This window comes from Poecilia reticulata, chromosome 20 (assembly GCF_904066995.2).
Source record: "Poecilia reticulata chromosome 20, P_reticulata-male-v2, whole genome shotgun sequence".
NCBI classification, from domain to species: Eukaryota; Metazoa; Chordata; class Actinopteri; order Cyprinodontiformes; family Poeciliidae; genus Poecilia; species Poecilia reticulata.
In genome coordinates, this window is record NC_088849.1 from 25,361,513 (window position 1) to 25,389,469 (window position 27,957).

The window sequence follows — 27,957 nt, forward strand, 5'->3', positions numbered from 1 at the left end:
AAGCACAACCCAATTTAAAAGTAGCAGCTCTGAAAGACGTGTCAAACAACTGAATAAAATAATAATAAAAAATATACTTAAATAAAACAAAACTAACTTATTAGGAACTTGAATAAAATATAGAAGCTTGTATCATGTCAATAATGAAAAAGTATTTGTTACAAGTAAAATAATCTGCCAGTAAATACAATATATACTTTTTCATCGATATTAAGGAATATCAAGTCAGTCTGGGTGAAAAGTTACTTCTAAGTTAGTTTTATTAAGATATTTAAACTGGAAATAAAGACCAAAATATTTGGTAACATTTTGTGTTTTTTCAGTGTAAAATTCAGTACAAATAAAAACTCCCTTAGTTCGTTTGGGTTCGGTAGATTCACTTTGGCTTCCTGCCGGTTTGGTTCCGGTCCCGGAAGCTTCACCTCCACGCCGCCGCCTCTCCGTTCATGGCGAAGCGGCGCCACGTCTGCAGCGTCTTCCTGGACCAGACCCAGAATCCAGACCCGATCCCCACCGTGAAGGTCGACAGGTACTTGATCATGAAGACCGTGAAGTTCGGCGAGGCCGGCGGTGAGTTTCGGGTCGGACATGGAGTAGCGAAGTGTTTGCAGGTCTGCATCCGCCAGGCGGCGTCCCACTGCGGCCGAAACGCCTGTTCATACACCAGGCAGGCGATGGCGGTCGCTTTGGAGGCCGTGTAGACCGAGCCGAAGACGCCGATCCGCACCATCAGCCTCTCCAGCTTCTCCGTCTCGGTTCCGTTGTGCTTCATGATGGACCGAACCCGGAGCAGCGACACGAAGCCGGTCAGCAGGAAGGAGGCGCCGATGAGGAGGGAGACGCAGAGCGGCGCCAGGATGAAGCCCCGCAGGCCCTCCAGGCTGTGGACTCCCACAGAGCAGGCGCCGCTGAGCAGGTCGCCCTCCACCCGGCCCACCGCCAGCACCAGGACGGTCTTCAGCGCCGGAACCACCCAGGCTGCCAGGTGGAAGTACTGGGAGCTGGCCTGGATGGCCTCATGGCCCCACTTCATCCCGGCGGACAGGAACCAGCTGAGGCCCAGGACGACCCACCACATGGAGCCGGACATGCTGAAAAAGTAGAGGACGACGAACAGGACAGTGCAGACGTCCTTCTCTGTCCCTTGGACCACCAGCCGGTACCCCTCCTTCCTGAACCGGGCCACACACACCGCCTTGTCCTCCAGCAGGAAGGCGGCGCTGTAGGCCAGCCCCACCATGAAGCAGCAGCCAGACAGGAAGATGATGGGTCGCTCCGGGTAGACGAACCTCCTTCTGTCCAGTAAATACGTCAGGATGGTGAAGAGCGTGCTGACGCAGCACAAAATGGACCAGAACCCGACCCAGACCCGGCTGAACTTTAATTCCTCCTGGCTGAAGTGCATCAGTCCGCCGGGTTTGTCGGACTCGCAGGGGGCGCCGCAGTCTTCCTCCCCCAGGAAGCGGTAGCTGAGGCGGGACGGAACCTGGAGCTGCGGGGGGCAGGAGAACCGCTGGCCGCTCCAGAGGAGCGGAGGCCGGGCGGTCGGGTTCGGCTCGGCCGGACCTGCAGAATCGCTCCTGTTCTGACCCACGCAGATTTCTCCGGCTCCGTGGGGCGGGAAGTTCTGGCAGCGCAGCCGGTCCGGCCACTGGAAGCCGAACTTGTTCATGAGCTCCTCGCAGCCGTTCCGGGCCTGTTCGCACAGAGACCTGCAGGGCGGGATGGCCCGGTCCAACACCGTGCACACCGGCGCGTACAGGGTGCAGAGGAAGAACCGCAGCTCCGCCGAGCACTGGACCTGGACCAGAGGGTAGAACTGGTGGACCTCCAGCCCCGCGTCCTCCTGGCTGCTGTGACCCAGCAGGTTGGGCATGATGGTCCGGTTGTAGGCGATGTCGGTGCAGAGCGGGATGGAGATGGGCTGGCAGAAGCCGGGCTCCAGAACCGAATTCCCGTCTTCATGCTGAGCCGATCCGGGCGGGATGAGGAGCGTCAGGCAGAAGGTGGACCTCCAGAACCAGCTGCAGGTTCTCATCACAGGTGTGTATTAATGTTCAGAGAAGAGAAGGAGAGACTTTCTGAGACCTGCAGAAACTCGGATCATTTCAGGAAGCAGCCGGTTTTCCTGGTTTCATCCTGAATGACAGAATTTGGATCAAACATCCAGATTTCAGCTGCTGCTCCTTCCACTCAGCAGGGGGTCGGTGCCGCTCCATCCTCCAATCAGAAGCTGTCTCTTCTCTGATTGGTCCATGCAGATATGGAGGTGAGATGTTTCAGGTTTTTCCTGCAGATAAATCCTGAACTTGTTTCACACAAAGTTACTGCATCACGTCCAGTTCTGTGAATTATTTTGAGACAGCAGCTGTCACTGAGAGAAAAAAAGATCTAATAGTTTTATTTCACTACTTTAATCATTTTATGTAATTTATTTATAAATATTTGGAAAACATTGGGTTTTGCAAATAAACCTTTTTTTTTTCTTAATATTAATTTTCAGGTGTCCAAACCAGTTGACAAGAATGATTTCTCAAAATATTAACAAAAAATTAACTAAACTTTTTTTTGTAAAATAAAAGTAATTTAATATGAATATAGATAAACTGTAGAAGTTTATCCATAATAAACTGAATAAACTTCAGTGTATTGTGGATAATAAACTGTGATTTAATGGAGAAAAAATAACTTTCAAAAAAAGACAATAATAAACTGTTTGCTATCATATAAACAATAAAAGGCAACAATAATTAAAAAAAGAATAGCAACAAAAATAAAAGAAAATAAATAAATTTTCCAGACGTTGAACTGAAATAAAATTTAATGTTTTCACACTGGAATTAAACCATAAATAAAAGATAAACTCCTTTTTGGTTCAGTTTTTAAATAATCTTTTTGTTAAAATTAAAATTCCTGTTTTTAGCATGAGCATTTTTCTGTTCAGAAATATATTATTTCTGCTGTATTTCACATATATGTCATATTAATATTTGAACATAAACAATATATTTACATTTTTAAAATAAAGAAATGTGTGTATATATATATATATATATATATATATATATATATATATATATATAATGTGTGTGTGTGGAAAACAAAAATTAAAAACCGTTTTAAAAAATAAAATGCAACAGGGAAACATTATGTAAAAGTCAACATATTTTTATTTTTAATCTTTGTTTCTGCTGATGAGGAGGAAAAGGACGAACCGTCTCTGCACACCTTCACCTCCTTAAACTCATTTTTATTATCAAAATGTATCTGAGTTTTAATACAGACTGGTGGATGTTGCTGGATGTTGAGAAACTTTACATTTAGATTTTCTTGTTCAAATAAACAAAAAGAATAACAGGAACAAGGAAAACTGTTGTTAAAATAAAATTAGCATCTCAAAGTTCTCAACTCTAACAGTTCAGATGCTGCAAATCAAAGACTTCAGAGCGTTTTGGTTTATTAATTACTCCAGTCATTGATGCATTTTCTCCCCAGAAACTCAGAAAAACACAAACAGATTAAAATATGCACCAAACTTGTTTGGTCTCTTTCATCTCTGCGATCAATCAAACGTCGTCAGTAGATCTGATTTTCTGTCAGTCACAAGGATCTAAGAGTTCTGCTGCCAGATACTGAATTATACATTTATTATGCATGAACTGTTCAAAACAAAGAGAAAAAACTTCTGAAACTTTTGTTTTTGAGCACAAACATGAACATTTGACTCCTTTGATAAATCAAAACTACAAAGAAATGAAAGGAAACTGATTAATTACAAAATCAGTTGTTACAAACAGAAGGTTGAATGTGAGAGAGAGAAAAATGTTTTTACTCTGGAGATTAGAAATATCACAACAAATAAAAATAAATGTTACAGAAGTCTGAGGAACAAAACTTTTACACTTATAAATTAAACTTTTTTCAGAAAACTCATCTGAAAATAATGAGCTATAGTGAGCAAAGTTTAGAAATAAACGCATCATGAACTCACCTGCGTTGCTCCACATGGAGACGAACACGGAGCATTTTCGTAAATGATTTTTTTAAGTGTCCATAAAACAGGATCACTGAAAACTCTGTAGTACACACCCAGACCATTTGGTGGCGCTGTAATACTGCCACAAAACACTACAAACACCGGACAATACAAAACGGCGCAATGTTTGTTTGTGAGAGTGAGGGAAACATGCGGGTTTCAGAGAAACGCAAAAAGATTAAAAGATTTTTTTTTTTAAACGCAGCTAGTGTGCAAATAAAATCATGAAATCAACTTTTTTAAATTCTCCAGTCAGGGACTCTGTTTCATAAATGATCGTTTCTGGATTCTCAAAATGCAAAGCAACAAAAACCTTTACAGATAATCCTAAAATGACCCTGAGGCCGAAATCTGTTTTTACTCCTTGGTTCAAGATTCATGGATTAAAACACAGCAGGCGTCAAAATTTCAACAAAAGAAACGTCTCTAGCAAAGTTGGAAATAAATACAGATGGTCCAAGTTGTTTCTCCACAAGGAAACAACGTTTATCATTATTATACAAACTGGAGTCTGTAGTTTCAAATTACAACAATTTTTTATTTAAGTGAGAATTAGACAAAGTTTCATTTTAGAGTTAGAAAGATCTGCCTTGATTTGTGTTGGTAGATTTGGACCCGACTGAAGAACTTCTTTATTTAGAGAAAAGACAACAAACCAAATGAGACGAGAGGAAAATGAAGAACAGCGGAAAGTATTTTCACCAAAACCCTCAAAACGAAAAGCAGAAAGACGACCAGAGGATCTGGAAAGGAAACAAGCGAGTGAAGGAGTATTAAAACTCAGGAGGCTGATTATTGAAACCAGGACATAAACCAGGGCAGCAGAGGGAGGATAATAACTTTGGGATCAGGAAAACTCAATAAATATAATTATATTGTAAGATAAAGTAGAGAAACGCAAAACTAAACATCAAAATGATTAAAACTCCAATCAGATTGTTTTTTTCCTTAAACATGAACAAATCAAATGGATTCATCACTGATAACTTCATTTATTCATCCAGTATTTATTAGGAAATGTGAAATGAGAGGCACCTTCAGACTGCCATCAAGTATTTAAAAAAAGTTTGGCTGAATTAGTAACGTTGCACTGAAACTCAGTCAACTGAAACTCTGCTGTGAGTGAGAATCTGAAGGGAACTTTAATAAATCATCTGCATTTATTCATGAAGCCGTTCAGAGACAAACATGCTCATTAATCTGCTGAATGCTAATGAATGCTAACAGGAAGTCCGGCGGGAGCAGAGAGCAGATTTACATGCAGGAGCGTTTTGTTTGTTTGTGTCTGCAGGGATTGTTTTGCCCCTCAGCTTGTCTGCTCAGGCTCAGTCTGCAGAAAACTTTAAAATAAATGTGTGGAGGTTCACATGTCTCATGTGTTCATGCAACTCGAATTATTTCCTAATTAGGCCCGAGCAGCTAAGTGCTGCGAAGGCCTATTGTAATTTTCCTTGTTACAACTGTTACTGCACATTTTAACAACTCAAAAAGTCAGTTTTGCCTTCAGTCCAGCAAAATAAAAAACTTATGGAGGCATTAATGTTACATAACCTGTTGGGGGGGGGAGGGGAAGACACTTTGATCAACATGGAGCAGGAAATGTTGACATTCCCAAAGAAGAACAATTTAATTCCAATTTTATGAGTTTTAAAAAATCAAAAGCATAAACCTTTTGCAAAAGCAGGATGGATACATTTTCTTCAGTGAGATTTTGTGGATATTTTGAGAAAAAATATAATAAAACTAGTTTTTAAAATCAAAACTTGAGATGAAAACATGTTGCTGTCTTAGTGTCATTCTGTTGTGGGAATTATTCCATGACAAAAATGACTAAAACCAACATTTTCTAAATGGAGGCATATTTAAAAATATTAGCTGGTTCTTCATTATTTTTATATATCTTAATTAGAGTCATTGGGGAAAATAAAACTGAGTTCTGGTGGATTATTACAATAACATTGAACACAAATTAGTTTCTCCTTCGGCAAAAGATTCAACAATTACCTTTTAACTTCTAATAATAGACGTTATAATTAACTCAGGGAAGTATATATTCACTTGATTTAACTGTGTGTATATATATATTAATATTGGTTCTGTTCTGTCCTTTATACTGCTGTAACAATGTTAATTTCCTCACTGCGGGATTAATAAAGGAATATCTTAACATTTAAGTGAAAAATATTCCAGCTAAATGTATTTTGAGCTGTTTTTATGGGTGATAATAAATATTGTGTTGCTGATGTCATGATGATCCTGACTTTTGAATAATTCTCTCCATTGAATATGATTTATGTTTATTTTTGTCATTTATCTAAAATGATTTATGGTGTGCCTCACATATTAGCTTTGTGTTTTAGCAATAAAGGTAATTTCTCATTTTTGTATGTAAAAAAACAAACTAAGCTTAAGTGGAAATGCTTTGAACAGCCGAGTTCAGTCGGGATTAAAGTCAGAACCTCTTCATGTGGTTTGTGGGAATGTGGAGGTTTAGAGGCATCGTGTGCATAAGTTTGCACATTTACACAATGAAGATTATTTCTTTTCATCAAAACGGATTCACAAACCTGAATGGCTCGACTGAAGGACGACTGTCTGACCTGCAGCAGCTCCAGCTGGACCGGTACCGGTACCATTCAGGCCCTTCTTTAAGTTCTGCTCAGAGCTCCAGGATTATCAGTCTGGATTAATCTAAACGCTGTTAAACCATGAGATCAATCTGATCTCTGAATCCATCACATGTTCTCCATCAGAGCCAAAGCTCCTCAGGTAGCTGCTCACCTGGATGCAGCTACTGATGGACCTGAGATTGTCTCCACACCTGATCACCTTAAATAATCTGACCTGTTTGGAGTTAATCTGCTGATCCAACCAGTTTTCTTTTGTAGTGAGAATGAAATTACCCTGCAGGTAATGTCATGTCATGCGCTTCAGAGTTACATATTTATATGACAAAACTGAGGAAATGCAACATTTATATTTGAGTCAGGGTTTCACATCTTTTATTTTATTCTGTGTTCTCTGAGGATATATGTGGTTCAGTTTCATTTATGTTTAAACAAAAGATTAAAATCATAATAAACATCGGGTTGCATTAGATTGAACACTGAATGGACTCAGATTTCAGTGTGTTCAGGTCAGTTGTTGCGGTTTGTAATTTAATATCCATAAAAACATTTGTGTGTCTGCTGCACATCTTCAGGTAAAACGTTTTCCTGTAAGTAAACTTTCACCTCATGTTCTTTGTTATTCTTGTCGACTTGTGTGTAAAATATGGCGCCACATGTTATTTATATGTACGCTTTACACATGAGGGCCCTGATCCTGGAGCAGTGATGTCCGGCTCTTTAAGTTCTGGTTCTGGAAACCCAGTGATCTCAGAGTGAAGCTCAGAGTTTCCAGCTGAAACTTTGATCCACTGATGATCAGAGTCAAACAGGAAGTGACAGAGAAACGAGCAGCTCTCTGGAAACAGCAGACCTGTCTGCAGCATGGCAGCATCACATTAAAGACTTTTTAACGCATTTGTAAATATTGTTTATAATATTTGATTCTTATGTGTTGCTGAGGAAGTTCCATGTGTTTTTACTGAGATTCAGTTTAATTGAAATACAACCTGAAAAAACTAAAATCCTGCTAAATGCAGCATGATTTGGTTTGTAACTTAACATAAAACTTATTGGATAAAACTAACACAAAATGTAATATAAATGTAATATATACATGATTGAACAACTTTTCAAGAACATTTTCTTTAACGTGTGAATAAAACATAAACTTAGTAAAGCAACTGATAGAAATAAGCTGAGAAAAGAAACAGATTATACAGTAAAAGTTTTTATCACCTCCATCAGACGGTCAGAAACACGCAGAACTTTATGTCAGATTTTATAAACACAAATCAACAAAATGTCAGGAAACAGAAACTTTTATTTCTTCTTCTACCCAGAAAGTTTTACATTCATATCAACCAAATTAAGCTAAAAGCTACTTTTAATCTGATAACTCTGTGGTTCGGACAGCGACCCATTATCAGTAGAACCAGCGTCCTGAGAGGCGTCCAAACTCCTCTGATCTGAATCTGTAAAACTTTGAGGTTTCAGGAGGAAGTCAGAGCTGCAGCTGCAATTAAAATTTCCTCTAAAACAAGAGAAAACATGTTGATATATGTGTAGCAACTGTAGAAATGTGTAAATTGCTGCAATCAATAACTCCACGTATTTAGAAACGTCTGAATAATCTGTAACATATTTCTGAGGCAGTGTGTGTGTGTGTGTGTGCGTGTGTGTGCGTGTGTGTGTGTGCGTGTGTGTGCGTGTGTGTGTGCGTGTGTGTGCGTGTGTGTGCGTGTGTGTGTGTGTGTGTGTGTGTGTGTGTGTGTGTGTGTGTGGTCGTCTATTCTCTGTGAAGGACTGGTGGTCGGTCTGGGATGGACCCAGCCTCTCACACTGACCACTGGGATCCATCTGTGAAATCTCCCAGAACCTCGAGTCCGACCAGAACCAGCCTCAGCTGGATTCTCAGGACGGTTAACTTCCAGCTCCACCACCATCATCGCTGTAGCTCCTGTCACCCAATGAGCTAAAAATGTTTTTCTTCCTCCGGTGGTTTTATCATCAAGCTGATCAGAACATTTAGCAGAACAAACTTCCTCCTTACAACCAGAAGAAACTGAGATAAATGAAGCTTCATGTCATCAGAGTTACTCTGGATTAAAGACATTTTATAGGAATAATTTAAATTTTTAATAAAACTGAGGAGCAGGATCTATTTATAGTTCAGTGTTTTAACAGTTAATAATTTGTTTCTTCATAGTTTTGCAGTAAAATGATCAGAATCAGGAAATTCTTAGTTTTAGTACTTTTACCTTTTGTGTGGACTGCTACTCTTAGAAGTGAGTAAAACATTTATTGTCAACTTTATTATGATTATTATTATTCTGATGTAAAAATGTAGAATACTACTTTCAAAGTGAGGATAAAATAGAATTTTTTTTTTTAAATAATGAAGTTATTTTTCATAATCCGTGTGATTTCTGATCTCCTATATTAGTGATAATTTAATCACCAACACGTCTCACTCTGAGTAATAAACAGAAAATTAAAAATTTGTTTGAGAGAAGATTTAGAAAACTAAAAACCTAAAACACGTTTTTGTTGCCATATTCTGGAAATGTAACCTTTTTATTTGATGTTTTCACTGATGAATTCAAAATTACTCTTCGGAGTTTGAGGTGAAAAATTTTATTTTAGAAAATGAGTCTTTTCTATCTCATTACAAAGAAGAGTGTATAGTGTTTTTAATCAAAATATAAATAAACCATGATTCCTTCCTGATTTCCCATCAGAACCAGAACTTTTGGTTCAGTGAACATCATCTGGATCATGGAGATTATTTGCTGAGATCTTGTTTCCAGGCAGGTTTTTCTCTGATCCTTCAGAGGATCTGGGTTTCCTCCTCAACACCATTCAACTCAACTTTCCTCTGATTTTATCTCTTATTTCAGGGCGTGATCCCAGGGGTCCTGATGCCAGCGTGTCCTGTGTTCACAACCAGGACTGCATTTTACCATGTCGGATCGATGACAGGATCGACTCCATAGATTGGTCGTATGGAATTCAACGGTCTCAGATTGTAAAGTATAAGGACGGTAACTTCAGCTACTCTGAGAGCTTCAGATCCAGAGCGTCTCTGTCTGAGGATCAGATCTCCAGAGGAAACGGCGATCTGCTGCTGAGAGGAGTGAAGGTTGATGATGAGGGCAGTTATAGGTCTGATGTACTTGAATATGAGCAGCACAGGGATCTGGAAACAGTTCAATTTATAAGATATGTTCCACCTCGCTTCTATTATACATGTGTTGTTCACCTTGCAGTAGAAGGTATGACGCCTTTATTTAAAAACATTTTGTTCAAATCATATTTTGAGGGTTGTATTCTTTGATTTTAGGATATTTCTTCTGACAAATTGTGCATTTATGTAATGTTTCTCCTGCAGCTCCAGTTTCTGACATCAGGATCCATCAGGATGGAAACAGGATCACCTGCAGCTCAGAGGGGATCTACCCTCAACCTGAACTCACCTGGTCCACTGAGCCTCCATCCAACACGGCTCTGAATGAAACTACCAGGATCCATCAGACTGAGGAGAAGCTTTACAACATCAGCAGCTCTCTGACGGGTCCAGATCTGATCTACAGCTGCAGCATCAGAACCTGGGGCAACCAGAGGAGAGCAACTTTAGATATTCCAGGTCCAGAAAGTTCTGATAACATTTAATGAACTTAGTTTGACTTTTACTGTAAACCTCATCATGAAACATGCAGATTGCTTCAATATTTACTTCATCATACTTTAATATCTGTCAATATAATTTATTGACAGAAACATTTTTTACATTGATGCTGATTTATATAATATTTGTAGTTTATTCCTCTGCAGATGTTTTTATTGTTGATGTTCATGCAACACTTTATTCATTAAAGATTTCTCTGCTGATTTCTGTCTAAATGTTGTTAAAGCTTCAATCTTTCTCATTAAAGTCTAGAAACCTTGAACTCATCTCTATTTTCCATTTCAGTCTCTGTGGGTTTCTCAGGTTCTCAGGTCTCAATCTGCTGCTCTTCCTTCAACATTTCTGCCTCCAGTTTGGTCTGGAGGTTCAACCACATTCAGATCATCCTGACCAAGACTGACAGAAACATCTACAACGTCTCAGAGGACTGGAGGAAACATGTGAGGAACATTTCAGCGTCCGGCAGCCTCACGTTACAGGATCTGACCTCAGATCAGGAGGGAGTTTACAGCTGTGAGCTCAGTGACGATGAGGAGACCATTATAACTCAGCTCTATCTGAGGAGGACTGGAGGTAACGGGATTCAGGATTTAAGCTCCATTAGATGGTAAAAATCTAATGTTCTAAACTACAAATGAGTCTCTAAGCTAAACTCCTGAACTTCTTTGGTTTCAGAGAATCTGGTGGTTTCTGAACTCATCAGACGGACGGTGGTTTGTGTTGTGATTGCAGCAGCAGCAGCTGGATTCATGATGCTCTACAAGAAGAAAGTGGAGGAAAGTGAAGCTCTGCAGCTTTAAACCTTTCATTCATTCAGAGACTGGTTTGGTTTTAATTCTCCCATTTTACCGTCAACATGATTCATGAACTTTGATGTAGTTTCACTAAATGATCAGATCTTCATGTCATCTGAGGTGATTCTCAGATTTGGAGATATTTCTGTTGTTTCATTTTCTGCCCAGTAAAAAATATTCTTTATATTTTCATCCATTCATCCTTTTTCTTACACCTTGTCCCTAATGAGGTCGGGAGGGTTACTGGTGTCCACCTCCAGCTAACGTTCCGGGCGAGATTCTTTATATCTTATCAGATACATTTTCTCATAACTTTGTCAATAAAATGTTTATTTCTCTAAAAAATATATTTTTATTACATAAATAGCTGATTATGATGTATCTTATGATGTATCTTTACAATATTTGTTCACACTGGAACCTGAAGTGACCTAATTCCGAGGTTTTTAACGTAATGCGACGTGTATCCGATCTTTTTATGACAGTCTGAACGACAGAGGTCGGATTCTTTTCAAATGGCCACTTGCATGTCCGATACGTATCGGATTCAAATGCGACCCAGGTAACTTGCATGTCCGATACGTATCGGATTCAAATGCGACCTAACGTCCGCGTCGCCTTCATCCGACCTGAACGTCACTGATACTCGACAAGCGTCACTATTCTGCGTCCTGATGCGCAAGCAGGAAGAAAAACAACAACCATGACGAAGTGTAGCGAGGATTAAGTTGTTAATATGTTGCTGCGGCCGGACAACAACTTCAAATGTGTAAGCTAAGCTCCACCGTTAGCCTCCATGTTTACTTCCGCAAACTCTGAGCACTTCTTGTTTTTATGGCGGTTGGCAGAACGCTGACGCTATTGCGCCCTCTAGTGTGGATGCGGGACACTTTCAGGTCGTTTCTCCGTTCACACTGGAGAACACAGACAGGTCACATTTATTTAAGGTATGAACGACCACGGCAAAAAAAGGAAAGAAATCGGGATTAGGTCACTTCAGGCTGCAGTGTGATCGCAGTGTGTTCTTACTTGTTTCTCATATTTGTAGATATTTCTGTTTTCTTCTCGAAATGTAAAGATTTTTACTGTGGTTTCCATTTCTGTCCAGCAGATGGCGCAGTTAAGCATTTATACGAGCTCAAAAATGTTTTTCTGCCAAATGACTGATGTCATCACAAATATTTTGTTCTTCAATAAATAATAAATGGTCACTAAATATTGCCAAAGATTCTTTGTTATTCAGGTCAGGGCTTTGACTAGGCCATTCTAAGCCCAAGTTCAGTCCTTGAGAGTAAAACCCTGAAAGGTTTTGGATGCAGCCCTGCAGCAACACGCCTACGTTCCTCCATCAGCCGTCAGTGTTTCAGCTCTGAAGAGCCGATCATCTAATAAAATGTTAATATTGATGTTTATCTTTCTGTCACTTTTTCCATCCCATTAATAAATCTGTGATGCATCACAATATTTCTTTATTTGAATATTGATGTTCAAATAAACTATTTCCTGACCCTTTTTTATATATCTTCTGAGGAACAATTATTACACTCAGTTAAACATTAAACCTGCTTTAATTAAAACTCTCAGGCCTTTCTTTGATAATTTTTTTGTTTCTTTGACAAAAGGTTATAAATATTTTTATGAACTAGCTCACAGAAATTTGATCCCTCTGACGCAGCGCGTCTGTTTACTTTGAGTCTCTGCGTTCAGGTCCCTCCTCTCCATGTCTCTTGGGGGGAGAACGGTTTTACTTTGACTTCATGTGACTGATTGGTTTGGTTTCCATCTGCAGCACTTCCACTTCAACCGTCTCTTAGCTACGCTGGTTGATGAAACGCGACACCTTCCTGCTTCTCCTTTCAGTTCATCTTCATGAGACAAAGAGCCAACATGCTGCAGGATGAATTCATCTGTTTTTACTGATCATTTATAAATCCATCATATCAGCTGATGAGGACAGAGGTTATGATCCACCCCAACAAGTAAGCAAAGTTTATTTACTGATATAATTTAACATTTAAATAAAGTGACTCAAAGCTGTGGAGTGTTTCATATTTCATTAATAAAGTAGGAGTGTTATTCCATGTTTCCTCGTCTCAGATTGTGAAACTAAACCCAGTTTCTCCTCCAGTTGCAGCTTTTCTCTACAGACACACAGAGGACAAACAGCAGGATGTCTGGATTTAACTCCTCTGTGTTTTTAACGTTTGTTTTTGTGCTTTTGACGGTTCAGGCTAAACCAGGTGAGTTTGGAGGAGAAGAAGCTTCTGTTCTCTTTTTGAAATGTCAAAATGATTAGCATCTTTACGTTGTAAAACTTGGATCTACCCAGAACAGTGAATGTAGTTATATAGACATTAAATAATTTTCTCCTGCAATATAAAAATAGTTATGCACCTTCAGTGTGAATTAAATGTTTCTGTTGTTCAGGGACTGAAAAGTGACTCAACGCCTCCCAAAGAGGAGAAACAATGTTGTGTTTAACAGCAGCAGCTGCTTCACTGAATGAGATTTAAAAAAACTGTTTTCATGGAGCAGCTGTTTGTTGTTGTGTTGGATCATAAAGATCATTTATTTTTCCAGTTCCCTCATTTTGGTTTCTTTTTACTTTCATTTAAATGAACCATTTTCTAACCTTGTTCTTAAAACATTGAAAATAATTTTATTTCTCTTAGTAGTGAGATATTTTATGAATATTAGAGATGATCATAGAAGTTTTTTAGAGCAAAGTGTAGAGATCCTCACCTTCACCAGTAAAAGGGAAGTAGAGAAACCAGTTAACCAAACTGGTTCTGATGTGAAACCAGAGAACCGATTCAACAAAACTTCATATAAAGTCACATCCTGGATTTCAACCCAGAACCTTCTTCATGTTTTTAACAATCTGCTGCATAAGTTCTGCCTGCTTTTAGCTTCAACATCACAGCTGTGTTTAAAATTTGAATGTTTTTTTGCTCATGCAAATATTCCCCTCTCTGTCTGCACCAGTCTGCTGGAGGCAGTTTCATTTTATGATTCACTCAGCAGATTATTTTTAACTCTGCAGTTTAATTCTGTGAAGCCACAGCAGACACTGAGAACTGGGTAAAATTCAAATGTTTGTTGTTCAAAATGATCCAGTTTATTTTAATCCTCATGGCTTTCAGCTTCCAATAAATTCTCAGAAATTATTTACAACAAAAACAGATTTTTATTATGGAAACATGGACCTACTGGAAGCTTTGCATCAGCTCCCTGTTCCTGGTTTGGGCTCCTTTTGTTTTTATCTATTACTGCATCAATGCAGCGTAGCATGGAGACCAGCCCAGGTTTAAATATCTGCCTTCAGGTCTTCGTCTTTCATCTTTTTATAAGGGACATTTATTTTTAAAGCACATTTTCAGCAACAAGGTGCTTTACATGAATTAAAAGGAAATACAAAGAACATAACAAACCAAAGGAAAGAAAAAGAAGAAAAATAATCTATTGCTTATATAGTATGTAAACAAGGTGCTTCTGCTCAGGATTTGTAAATAAGTATAACTGAGTTTCCTCTGGTCTAATTCCTTTTCTGGTTTAGACAAATGTCCATTTTCCAGCAGCTGTTGGTTCTATTAGCTGTGTGGGTCAGTACTTAGTCCAACTGTGAAATGAAATCAGCATCTCCATAAAGCTGGGCAGCAGAAGGAAGCATGAATTTCTCTAGAATATTCTGGTAGATGATTCTTTTAACTGTGAAGTAGCAACAGAGCAGAACATTCATTCAGTCTGCAAAATAAAATAAAAAAATCCCTGCAGACAGTTCAGAAATGTTTTAGATGAAATATTACTGTGAAGATAATTCAAAGTAATTATTTTGTGTGTTTTGTTACCATCCGCTTGGGAAATTCAACCCAGCTAACGATGATCAGGCCAATCAGTCTGATCTGCTTCAGATAAATGAAGTGTAGGAGCCATTTATTCTTTCTTGGGTTTATCGCCACCAGGGGGCGTATTTATTTTGAGTTCTGAGTGTCTGATGGGGGGGATGGGTTATTTAAGGTCAACCATGATTCTGTTCAGGTGTGGTTAATAGGTAGAGGCAAACAGTTTTCTATTGTGCTTGATTTTGGATGTATGTCGAATTTATGTGGATCTAAATGGAAACAGTGAGACAATGGACATTTGTACTGGCAATAAATGACTTTATTTATGTCAAACGAAAGATCGGCATCCTGAATCTTAATTGAGCGCACGTAAAACCAACGCCTTTCAACAACAACCACCAGTAGCCTGAAATATAGGATTTTAGCCGCTACATTTAGGTAGAAAACTACCTCGTTTGGAAGATCCACCGATCCTTCTGCATTGGGATTCTACGTGGCGGTAAAGTAACGCCGCACAGAACCAGGCTATTGGCGCCGCCGGATAAAGTAACGCCACGCCAGACCCGCAGAGGAGCGATCGGGACACCTGACATCGGAACCGAGCCGCACAGGAGCGATCGACACCGCACGCTTGAACAGAGCTGCATGGATCGAGCTATTGGAGCTACTGAGTTTCGTAGCAGCCGACATCAGAGCGCAGATCATCAATGCCGGCCAACGCATCATTGGGGTATGTGAGTCAGCGCTGATATCTATGAATGGCCATTATTATTATGTGCGCACACAAAGCTTAAATCCAATGCATTGGTAGCAGACTGAAGACTGCTTAAAACAAAGAGAGCTCTCTATAAATAAACAATCTACAATTTGCGAATAAATAAACTTATAAACTGTCGGTCATTATGGCAGAAGAGGAAAACATTGACCTGAATCAGGAGGGTCAAAATAACATTGTGGATGAAGAGGAAAATCTTCAATGGGAGTCTGAAAAAAGACAGGTGAAATTAACAGCCAAGGCTTTGTTGGTGAAAATCAGTAACTTGGAAAGTGAAAGAAAAACAAAGTTAAGACAAACTATTACAGTGTTGAAAAATGACAAAGGGTGTGTGAATGACATTGAGGGAGAATTTAAAAGGTTTTTGGGTTTGTCTGAAGAAACACAAAAGGTACACCAGGTTTTGTTGGGTTTACTGCCTGTGGATGAAGCACAGAAACATGATGTATGGTTTCAAGCTAAAATGTTGAATGTTAATGATTTTGTTGCTGCTACTCATAAGTGGTTGACTGAGGCTCAAGGTTGCTCAACTGGTGTGCCTGATATTGGAGAAAATGAGAGTAAAAATAATAAGGAAGCTGAACCAAATGCTACCAGTGGTGGCACGATGGAGGAGGAGCTACAGATTGAACCTCATGACAGCATTTTAAATGTTTCCGTAAGGTCTTCTAGGAAAAACTAGGAGTCAAAGGGGTTCTTCTGTAACAACCAGCAGATCGTCAACACTTTCTGAACAAATAAAAGCAGAAGCAGAAAATGCTGCACTCCTGGCATGTGCAGCTGCTTTAAAGGAGAAGCATGCATTGGAGGAACAGAAATACCTGTTAAAGAAAAGAAAGGAACAGCTTGAGATGGACACCAAAATAGCTGCTGCTAATGGTGCTAGAGGGCAGCACTAAAGGCAGCATTGCATCCAAGCATTCTGATGGAATGGATTCATGTTATTAAAGGTGCTAGACCCAAGATAAAGCCTACTTTACTCCTTCCACAAGCTTCACAGTTGGTTACCAAACCTGCAAAGAAGCTTCAACAAGATGCTGGACTGCTGTTGGATAAAGAGGTTGAGTCAGATCTAAACACAGCCTATAAAAAGCATGTTCCACCTCAGGTGGACAACACTGTTTTCAATACTTTGGTGTCACAAACAGTTCCCTCTGTTGTTCAAACATCTAAAGCTTCTATTATCCAATCCCAATGTTGCCACTCAAAACAGTCTGCTTCCATCAAATCAAAATCGACCTCCTGGAGATCTCTACAACGTGTTGAAACAACAGAATGACATAACGGCTCTTCTGGTTCAAATGCAATCAAGCCAGTTACTGCCACACCGAGAAATTACAATTTTGCAATCTTGCAAGATTACTTGCAAGTAATTGCAATCTTCCCATCCTGCCTGTGAAAGTGAAAAGTTCAAAGGGAACTAAAATCATTAAAACATACACTTTTCTGGATCCAGGGAGCACTGATACATTCTGTTCTGAAAGACTTCTTAATGAACTCAACATTCAAGGTCAAAAGACTCGGATTCATCTCCGGACAATGGGTCAGAGTAAAACGATGACGACCTCTGTCATTAAAGGTCTGGAGATTTCAGAAATAAATGGAGGCCATTTCTATCACCTTCCCGTTGTGTTTACACAAAAGGAAATGCCTGTCTCCACCAACAACATCATCAGTGAGGAGGAACTGTCTAAATGGTCGTATTTGAAGGACATCAACTTTCCTCGTATACATGCTGGTGTAGACCTACTAGTGGGAACCAATGCATCTAAATTAATGGAACCTTGGGAGGTGGTTAATAGTCACCTCCTGATTGCATAAGGCTTCTGATTGCCCTATGCAATCAGAAGCCTCCTAGGATGTGTTGTAAATGCTTCAGCAGAAGATTACAATGATTTTGAAAATGGCTACCCTTCAGTTCAGGTCAACAGAACTACAGTTGATAAAATTGAAGAGCTTCTGATCAGTCAATACAACTATGACTTTAATGAAAAGTCATTTACAGAACAAGAGGAAATGTCAAGAGGAACAAAAATTTCTAGACATAATGGATCGCTCTGCACAGATGGAGAATGGACATTACAAGCTGAAACTGTCTTTCAAAAGGGAAGAACTCTTTATGCCAAACATTTCTGTTGCCCTGCAGCGCTTACATGGGTTGAAAAGAAAATTCAAAAAGAACAAAAGAGTCCATAAAGAGTACACAAACTTCATGACTAATGCCATTAATAGTGGACATGCAGAAAGGGTTCCACAGCATCAGCTGACGACACCAAAAGGCAAGGTGTGGTATATACCCCATCATGGTGTATACCATCCACAAAAACATAAGCTGTGTGTAGTGTTTGATTGTGGAGCAGAGTATAAAGGGGTCTCTCTTAACAGTAAGCTTTTACAGGGCCCAAACCTAACTAGCTCATTGGTGGGGGTTCTAGTGAGGTTTCGGCAGGAACATGTGGCATTAATGGCAGACATAAAATCCATGTTCCACCAGGTTAAGGTGGCTGAGGAGCATGTGGACTTTCTACGTTTCATGTGGTGGCCTCAAGGTAATCTAGAACAAGACCTTGAGGAATACCGTATGACTGTCCACTTATTTGGTGCAGTCTCCTCACCGAGCTGTGCTTGCTATGCTCTCAGAAAGACTGCTGAGGATAATCAGTCTAACTTCTCAGCAGATGTTGTACTAACAGTCAACAAAAACTTTTACATGGATGACCTCTTAAAAGGTTTGCCATCAGAGGAAAGTGCAGTTATCATGGCCCAAGATCTTGTAGCTATTTGCAGCAGAGGAGGGTTTACGCTAACCCAATGGATTGGTAACAGCCGGGAAGTTCTCCAATGTATCCCAGGAGAGCTCAGGTCCCAGACTCTTTGTGAGCTAAATCTGGACAGTGATGAGCTACCACTAGACAGAGCACTAGGTTTACAATGGTGCACAGAGACAGACAGTTTTAAGTTCAAGCTGAAAGTCAAAGAAAAGCCTTCCACTAAAAGAGGTATGCTGTCTACCATCAGTTCCATTTATGATCCGCTAGGATTCCTAGCACCTCTTATTCTTCCTGCCAAACTGCTGTTACAAGAGTTATGCAGGATGAAATGGGGCTGGGATGATCCTATACCTCTAATTTTCCAGAAACGGTGGAACCGGTGGCTGACTGACTTGGAAAAATTGGCTGACTTCCAAGTCAGCAGATGTATCAAACCGGAAGGGTTTGGAGAAGTCATTAGTGCCCAGTTACACCACTTCTCTGACGCTAGTGAGAGTGGGTATGGTACAGCTACATATGTCAGAATGCAGAACGGCAACAAGAGAGTTCATGTATCATTCTTGTTTGGCAAAGCCAGAGTAGCTCCACTCAAATCTGTGACTATTCCTCGTTTAGAGCTCACAGCTGCTGTTATGGCCGTTAGAATGAATAACATGCTTCAGTTAGAGCTTCAGCTGCCATTGGAGAAGGCTTGCTTCTGGACTGACAGCACATCTGTTCTAAAATATATAAAAAATGAAGACAGAAGGTTTCAAACATTTGTTGCCAACAGAGTAACAATCATTAGAGACAACACAGACATTTGAGCAGTGGAGACATGTGCCTTCATCTTTAAACCCTGCTGATGATGCTTCCCGTGGATTTAAAGTTGACAGCCTTTTGAACCAAAAATGGATAGAAAGTCCTACATTTTTGTGGGAACCTGAAGATTAATGGCCCAAGTCTCCAATGGATTTCAGTATGACTGCTGATGACCCAAAACTAAAAAAGACTCCCTTGATTAACGCTACAGTCATCAATTCAAATGGAACTTGTCAGCTAATATCATTCTTCTCAGACTGGCAAAAATTGAAGTTTGCAGTTGCTTGGTTCATCAAACTAAAGGGAGTTCTACTGAAACTGAGTAAGAGAAGAAAGGAATTGCAGCTGACCAATTCATCAACACTGGAGTTGACAAAAGAAATGCAAACTCTCAAAAACTCGCAGGGAAATCAAAGTGTGTCTCTAGAAGAGCTCACACAAGCTGAGACGGCCATAATTTCCTTTTGCCAAAAGGAAAGATTCCCTGATGAGTTCGCTGCATTAACATCTCGCAACTCAGAAATACCCAGAAGCAGCCCAATTTACAAACTGGACCCTGTGCTGCAAGATGGGCTTCTGCGTGTTGGAGGCCGGTTGAGTAAAGCAGCCATCCCTGAGAACATTAAACATTCTCTCATTCTAGCAAAGGACCAGCACATCTCCTACCTTATCCTCCGACATTTTCACTTGCAGCTTGGTCATGGAGGTAGAAATCATGTCCTCTCGGTCGTAAGAAGAAAATTTTGGATAACAAATGGAGCTTCAGCTGTGAAAAGGGTAATAGCGACATGCTCTTTCTGCAGGATGTATGGAGGACAAACCGGTCAACAACAAATGGCAGACTTGCCAGAGGAAAGGGTGGTCCCTGATCTACCACCATTCACAAATGTTTGTGTAGATTATTTTGGACCCATTGATGTGAAAAGGGGACGCAGTGTTGTAAAACGCTATGGAGTAGTGTTCACATGCATGACAAGCAGGGCCGTGCACCTTGAAGTGGCTTACTCTCTAGATACCGACTCATGTATCAATTCACTGCGGCGATTCGTCTCTCGAAGAGGGTAAGTTTCACACATGAGATCAGATAACGGCACCAATTTCATAGGAGCAGAAAGAGAGCTACGAGAAGCTCTAGCCTCTCTAAATAATGGGAGAATTGAGAAGGCCATGGCACAGAAAGGGATTAAATGGAGTTTTAACCCACCAGCTGGATCACATTGTGGCGGGGTTTGGGAGCGCCTCATCCGAATGATCAGAAAGGTTCTGCACGCAGTGCTCCGTCAACAAATGTTGGACGATGAAGGATTCCACACTGTACTTTGTGAAGCAGAGGCAATACTTAATGATCGTCCCATCACAAAGTTATTGGAGGACCCCAATGACCTTGAGGCTTTAACACCCAACCACTTGCTACTCATGAAGGGAAATCCAGCTCTCCCACCAGGACTCTTTGACAAAAGATCTTTATGCTAAAAGAAGGTGGAAACAAATCCAATATATTTCAGATCTCTTTTGGAAGCGTTGGATTCGAGAATATCTACCGTTGTTACAAGAAAGACAAAAATGGATAAAGAAAAGGAGATGTTTCATTCCTGGAGATGTGGTGGTGGTCATGGACTCTACAGCACCTCGAGGCTTATGGATATTAGGGAAAGTTATTAAAACTTTTCCAGATAAAAAGGGTCTGGTACGAGTGGTTCATCTTCAAACAGAAACAAACATTATTGAAAGACCTGTAACAAAAATCTGTCTTTTATGTGAAGCTACAAACTGATAGGATAATGAATGAGTAAACCTGATTTGCCTCTTATGTATATTTTGTATATTTGTATGGAGATATGTCTTTATTTGTGGCTCCTTTTGATTTAAGTTTGATAATTGCCACACGCAATTAGGGGCTGGCTTGTAGGAGCCATTTATTCTTTCTTGGGTTTATCGCCACCAGGGGGCGTATTTATTTTGAGTTCTGAGTGTCTGATGGGGGGGATGGGTTATTTAAGGTCAACCATGATTCTGTTCAGGTGTGGTTAATGGGTAGAGGCAACAGTTTTCTACTGTGCTTGATTTTGGATGTATGTCGAATGTATGTGGATCTAAATGGAAACAGTGAGACAATGGACATTTGTACTGGCAATAAATGACTTTATTTATGTCAAACGAAAGATTGGCATCCTGAATCTTAATTGAGCGCACGTAAAACACCTTTCAACAACCACCAGTAGCCTGAAATATAGGATTTTAGCCGCTACATGAAGAGATCTGGGATCTGGACAATAATAAAATGAAAGAGAAAACTTTAAACTTGTTTCAGCTTTTTCTTAAAATAAAGTAACAAATCAGATTATTTCTAGATGTTTTTATAAAGTTTCATGAAAATCATGTTCATTATTTGTAGAAGTTCTTTATTTCATTTTTGTTCATCTTTTATATTTAGTTTTAGTTAGCTTTTTTTTTTTTACTCGGTATGTGTGTTTACTAGATTTAAGGTTTATTTTTTTGTATTTAGGTTAATTCCAAATCCATCAGATGCTTTCTGTCAGAGACAAACAACAAAACACAGAATGATCAGCCTGCAGCGCAAACTACTCGCTAAAACCAAGTTTAAAAAAAAAAAAAACATGACAGTAACATGTTGCTAACACCTCAAAACCATGTAAAACATGGAGACAAGCTAAGTGATGCTGCATAAAGATTTGACCTGTGTAATAAAAACACTAAAGCGTCTAAAATCTGCTTTTCTGTCCTCCTTGTCTATAAACACAAACATTAATAAAAATAACAACATATAGATCAACAAGATGTGTGTAAATATCTACTGTGGTTGGACATCATGTACCAAGACCATATTTAGAGACTTCCTGTCTGAAATCGTAAGACTTTGTTCATGTGATCTATTTATTAAGATAAAAACTTACTGCAGAATGCTAGAATAACTGGAGCTCAACAATAATTATGTTTAATGCAGTAAATATATTTCCCCTTCATTTTACTATGTTAATAGTAATAACTTTGTTTATGAAGTTCTTAAAAATTACAAGGAGATATAAAAACTAAAATTAAACAATACAGTGAAAAGCAATAAGACAAAGGGTATAAAAATAACGTACCGTATTTTCTGCACTATAAGGCGCATCGGATTATAAGGCTCACTGTCGGCTTTTGAGGAAATTAGAGGTTTTTACGTGCGCCTCGTAGAGCGGAAAATACGGTTCAAATGTCAGCTGTTCAGGCTTTTTATTAAAAATCCAACATAATAAAAGTACAACATTGTAAACTTTTTGATTATTCTGTGAGATAATCTGAGATATTAATAATAATTTTTCTTCAATATTCCTGCAGAAACTGAGATCTTCTGCATTTTCATGCAGCGCTGCATTTTACCGTGCAGCTTCCAAGGCGGCTCTGATGTGTACATCCACTGGTTTCAGCTGAAACCAGAACAACTTCCTGTCCACTCGTACTATAATAATATGGACCAACTGGGTCTCCAGAACCAGAACTTTAAGAACAGAACATCCCTGGTCCAGGATCAGCTGTCCAGAGGAAACGCCTCCCTGCTGCTGACTGGTGTGAAGGTGGAGGATCAGAGCAGATACCGCTGTTACTGCAGCACCGTCAGCGTAGACGAGAACACAATTCTTCAGCTGAATGTGGACGGTGAGAACAACCGATACGTTTCCTGTGTCTGTTCCTGTGGTGGTTCAGTCTGCAGCCACATACTCTGACCGCTGCACTGTAAAACATTTGAGCCGCATTTAGTTGCGTCTACTATCTTCTCTTTAAATCAAATAATTTCAGTGAGTTTTAGATTTTGAACCTAAATGTGTGAGTTTCATTTTTAAGTTAAACATCTTCAGATGTTTTACGGTGCATGTTCTTCTTCCTGTAACTTCTTGTTGTCATTTTTCTTTGTAGCTCCTCCTTTGATCACATTCCCTCATATTTGGATACCTTTTCTTTAAGGCAAGCTGTTGTATAATTAATTCTGCATTTGTATTCATCACCTTTCCTTCTGCATGTCTGCATTTGAACCACAAAGTGTCAAAATGTGGCTCTATTTTACAGAAACATTATGTAAACAAATGTTAACTAATTACATTGTTTCTTCTGCAGCTCCAGTCTCTGACATCAGGATCCATCAGGATGGAAACAGGATCACCTGCAGCTCAGAGGGGATCTACCCTCAACCTGAACTCACCTGGTCCACTGAGCCTCCATCCAACACGGCTCTGCAGAACAGAACCACAGTCCATCAGACTGAGGAGAAGCTTTATGACATCAGCAGCTCTCTGACGGGTCCAGATGGTCCAGATCTGACCTACAGCTGCAGCATCAGAACCAGGAGGAACCAGAGGAGAGCAACACTGAGACAGAAAAGTAAGTCACTCATTCAAACTGCAACAAAATGTAAATAATTTTAAACTAGTAAAAGTTAATAACTAAAGTATTGTAGTCGATATGTTTTCACAAGAAAACAGAAAACTTCACACAAAGGATCAACAGTTGTGAGTCTGTGCAGAAGAAAAGTGAGAACAATGAAAAAAGACATTTTAATTTATAAATGAAAATTGTGCACCTAACTCCAGTTTATTCTGGTTCATGGAAAGTCAGAGCTGAATTTAGCAGGAAAATAAAAATGCTGAACCACAGAATTTGATACACATCTTTCCTCTAATGCTGTGCTGTTGATTTTTGTTGTTTTGTTTTGTTCTTGCATGTCCAGCCAATGGGGGAGTAAACTTACTGGGTCAGCACTCTTACTGGGTCACCTTTAAAAGTTTTCCAATAGTGTACATTTAATCTTAATGATCCAGGCTCAGATAGATTGTAGATCTCCTCTTTACTAATCACAGACTGACAGGAAGCAGCTGCTGCTTCTTTCAGCTCATTGCTGATGTTTTTCATCTTGTTGACGCCTCAGCCGTCTGACCGAAACTAAGAAACAGTTAAAACTCCTGCTACTGTTAATAAAGAAGTGATTTACATAACTGAATCTGGAAAAGTAGAATTTGAAAGTTTTATTTACTAAAGTAAATTTTATTAGTTTTTATCAACCAGGTGTGACTGAACCCTCCTGTGATGTGATTCCAGGTGTGATCGTCTCCAGCAGACAGACGTATCTCTCCTGCTCCGACTCACAGGTTTCTGGATCAGAGCTTCTCTGGATGTTTAACCACAATCAAGTCATCCTGAGCCGGAGCAGCCAGAGCAGAGCCACGGTGACGGAGGAGTGGAAACGTCACGTGAAGAACGTCTCAGAGTCCGGCGATCTCGGTCTGCAGGATTTATCTGCAGAGCAGGACGGGATTTACACCTGTGAGCTCAGCAACGAGGAAGAAACCTTCAGAACCAGCATCTTCTTGAAGGTGGAGGACGACCCAGGTGAGTCACATGTTAGAAATGTTTTACTTTCAAATCAAAATCAGGACATACTGTGGTGTTTTTCATCCAGTAACGTCTCAGTTCATCTGTTTTTACTCAGGAGGAACAAAACGCCATCCAGTTGGTCTCATCTTTGTTGCAGCAGCAGGAATAGTTTGTGTTGCTCTGATCCTCCATTCCAGGAAGAAAAAAGGATAAAAACACTTTTCCTATTGATTCAAAGGTCGCTTTTTTAACCAGCTGTTTATGATTTTTATGAAGCAGATATTTCTCTGCTTTACAGGATTACTGCTATGAGGAGGCTACACGTTAGCATGTAAATTAGCATTGCACCTTCCTATTTCAGCCTCCCAACCTGCATTACATATCAGTTATTTTAGAAAAAACTCACAAATAGGCAGAATTTCCATAAATAATTTGGAATTTGCTCAGCTGATGCTCTACAAGTGATTAGATAAGTTTACGCTTCACTGGCCTCGGCATGCAGGATGCTTGATCCTGAGGGTGAAGCTGACGACTCGCTCCACTGTTTAATTCAGCTGATGGTTATAGTGATTATATACTAAATAATAATTTCATCATAATAATGATTTGAGTAAAGCTAAGTGGTGTCACTCGTAGAGCTTCAGCCTTACAGGTAACACACCTGGTCCAACACAGCAGAACACAGCAGAGCACTTCCTCCATCCTGGTTTTCATATTTAAAATAAGAGCAAATCAAAAGTAACTCACATATTTCAGACATAATGTAACTCCTATAGCATCTCCTTCATCTGCTCATATTTATATCCATGAAGCTCTCAGCTTTCAACAGACAGGAAACGTGATGAACCGCTAATGGATCGCTGCATTCCTTCTTCAGGCTAAATCACAGTCAAATTGTGTCACTGTTTATTTTTTTTTATCAATATTTATCAATATGAGGCTTGTTTTAATGGCTGCCTTGTCAATTTTGTCCATCTGCGAGTATTTTTTAGTTTTTAGCTGCAGATTAGCCTTAGCATGCTGCGATAACAGATCAGTTTTAAAGTGATGCTTGAAGACGCATTTGTTCAGTTTAGCTTTTAATTTTTTTACTGTTTTAGCTGATTTATTTTATCATCTGTATTTTTTATTTCTGTAAAGCTCTGATCTTTTAAAAGGTGCTGTATAAATAAAGTTTGCTTACTTTAAAGGAAACCAATCTATTTAAAAAACGAGCATTTTACTAAAATGATGTTTATAATGGACTTTCTGTCTATTATAGACTTTCTGTGTTCTCTTCCGGTCTATAATAGACTTTCTGTCTATAATTTTTCTGTGTCAGATTTCTGTGTAGATTTTCTGTGTCATGCATTAATATAATTACAGTTTTTAGTAAACTGCACTGATTACAATCAGCTTTACCTCAAGATTGTGGAGCATTTATATATTATTCAATTAACAATATTATGTGTTATTATCTTGTTTAATTATTTCACTGTGAACTTTCTAATGTGTCTGGAATAAAGACATGATGATGATCTTTATTTTTTTTGTACTTGCATTTTTTTCTTGATACAGATTTTTTGTGAAATTCTTGGTTTTTAATGCATTCTTTACTTTTCTTAGAGTCCTGCTGCCATAACATGTGAGCTTCACTTTCTGAAACGAGACAAAAAATTACTTTCACCATAATATTTGTTTTGTCTGTATCCGTTATTGATTTCTGAACAAGAAAACTGATGGAGGCTGCTGCCCTCTAGTGGACAGACTGGACTATCCTCTCCATGAGCTTATTTGAGTCTTTTTTTTTTTCATATGGAAAATTATTAAAAACCTAAAACTGAATTTGTTTCTGAAGGTGATTTTTATATTCGCATCGTTCATGTTGGATGAAATAAATGGGATTTTTTTCCCCTCACCGCTGCGTCATTTCCACATCATTCAAAACAAAGATCTGTTGGTCAGTCCCGCTCCGTTATGACCGGTTCCTCTTCTCTTCCGGTCGTGGTTCGGTCCATGAAGGTTCTGTTGAGCAGATGAACCGGGAATAAAACTGAAACCAGGATGGTGGATTAACGGGAATCGGATATGAGTCTTCAGGACTTTTCTGCTGGTTTTCCTGAGATCTGCGGCTGCAGATGGAAAAAGTGGGATCACATCCGGTGGAGCTGCTCGGATCCCAGAACAGAAACATGATCCAACATTTAAAGGATCCAATATATCAGCTGGTCATCCTGAAATAAAACACAACAGAGTTTTAGGCGGAGTGACGCTGCGTGATTTGGGCGCGTCCTTTTTATTTCTTTGTTTGTTGTTGTTTTACGTGTTTGTTTGTTTTGTTGTGTTTTTGTTTATTTTTATTGTTACGAGTGGTAAATACAGAGAAACGCCCCGAGTTCTAATTTTTAAAGTGCAGATTATAAATTACACACTAGTTTTTAAATTACATAAGTAGATAAAATTCCACTTATGCTAATATAATTTAAAAAACATTTAAATTCAGAAAATCAGAGAAATAATAAAAGCTGACTTTAATGAGAATGAGCTAAAAACATAACATGCTACTGGACATTTCATATTATAGGATCTTTTTCTCTATTTTCAGTTCAATTTGATATTCAAGCCTAAAATAGCATCTCAATGCTAAAGCTAGTAGCTAATGCTAATGTCAGCGTTCAGTTAACATTCAGTTCCTGAAACTCTGGAAAGATTAATGATGGAATAAAACTTTGCTCCAATCTGATGGTTGAAAACATAAATAACAGATTAAAAGTTATAAATATTTTCATTTTTGAGTTCATATGTTTATTCATTAAATGATTTGGCAGCAAGAATGGAAAATGTTGCTTATTTTGTCAATACATGGTTTTCAATTAAAATATAAACTAATTACAGATCCTTCATAAAATCTAAACATTTTAATCTAGTTTTAAAATATATTTTATGGTAAATTTGGGGGGAAATTAGCAGATTGATGTTCCTGAGGTCTTATTTTCAAGAGCAACAGAGAAATAAAAACGTTGAAAAAAGTATTAACTCTTTATTTGCTTGAAATTAAGAGTTAATGGATGAAATCAGAATGATTATTAAATCAATCCAGAAGGATAAATAATACAGATTATTGATGAATATTTACTGAAATAATCTGACATCTGAAAATTTATCACTAATAACTAATCTAAACTATTTCTTCCTCCTCCGGTGGTTTTATCATCAAGCTGATCAGAACATTTAGCAGAACAAACTTCCTCCTTACAACCAGAAGAAACTCTGAGATAAATGAAGCTTCATGTCATCA

General features: G+C 39.0%; 3 protein-coding genes across 4 annotated transcripts; 2 read left to right on the forward strand and 1 right to left on the reverse strand.

Annotated features, from left to right (window-relative positions):
- Nucleotides 1-235: 235 nt before the first annotated feature.
- LOC103457021 (frizzled-7-A-like) lies at nucleotides 236-2,813 on the reverse strand. The gene has a single exon (XM_008396927.3). The coding sequence runs from the start codon at nucleotides 2,036-2,038 to the stop codon at nucleotides 419-421; it is 1,620 nt and encodes a 539-aa protein (XP_008395149.1). The 5' UTR covers nucleotides 2,039-2,813; the 3' UTR covers nucleotides 236-418.
- A 5,494-nt stretch (nucleotides 2,814-8,307) lies between these two features.
- On the forward strand, nucleotides 8,308-12,104 carry LOC103457038 (butyrophilin subfamily 1 member A1-like). The gene is made up of 5 exons (XM_017301792.2): nucleotides 8,308-8,930; nucleotides 9,543-9,917; nucleotides 10,034-10,288; nucleotides 10,616-10,903; nucleotides 11,006-12,104. The coding sequence occupies exons 1-5, from the start codon at nucleotides 8,864-8,866 to the stop codon at nucleotides 11,128-11,130; spliced, it is 1,110 nt and encodes a 369-aa protein (XP_017157281.2). The 5' UTR covers nucleotides 8,308-8,863; the 3' UTR covers nucleotides 11,131-12,104.
- Nucleotides 12,105-12,916: 812 nt separating this feature from the next.
- LOC103457022 (HERV-H LTR-associating protein 2) lies at nucleotides 12,917-27,493 on the forward strand. 2 transcript variants are annotated; one of them, XM_008396929.3, is made up of 6 exons: nucleotides 12,917-13,103; nucleotides 13,253-13,364; nucleotides 22,653-22,970; nucleotides 23,427-23,690; nucleotides 24,405-24,695; nucleotides 24,796-27,493. In XM_008396929.3, exons 2-6 carry the CDS (start codon nucleotides 13,295-13,297, stop codon nucleotides 24,891-24,893), a joined length of 1,041 nt encoding a protein of 346 aa, XP_008395151.1. In that variant the 5' UTR covers nucleotides 12,917-13,103; nucleotides 13,253-13,294; the 3' UTR covers nucleotides 24,894-27,493. The 2 variants fall into 2 exon arrangements, with proteins under 2 accessions (XP_008395151.1, XP_008395150.1); XM_008396928.3 differs by lacking the exons at nucleotides 12,917-13,103; nucleotides 13,253-13,364 and adding an exon at nucleotides 13,378-15,696.
- Nucleotides 27,494-27,957: the final 464 nt, after the last annotated feature.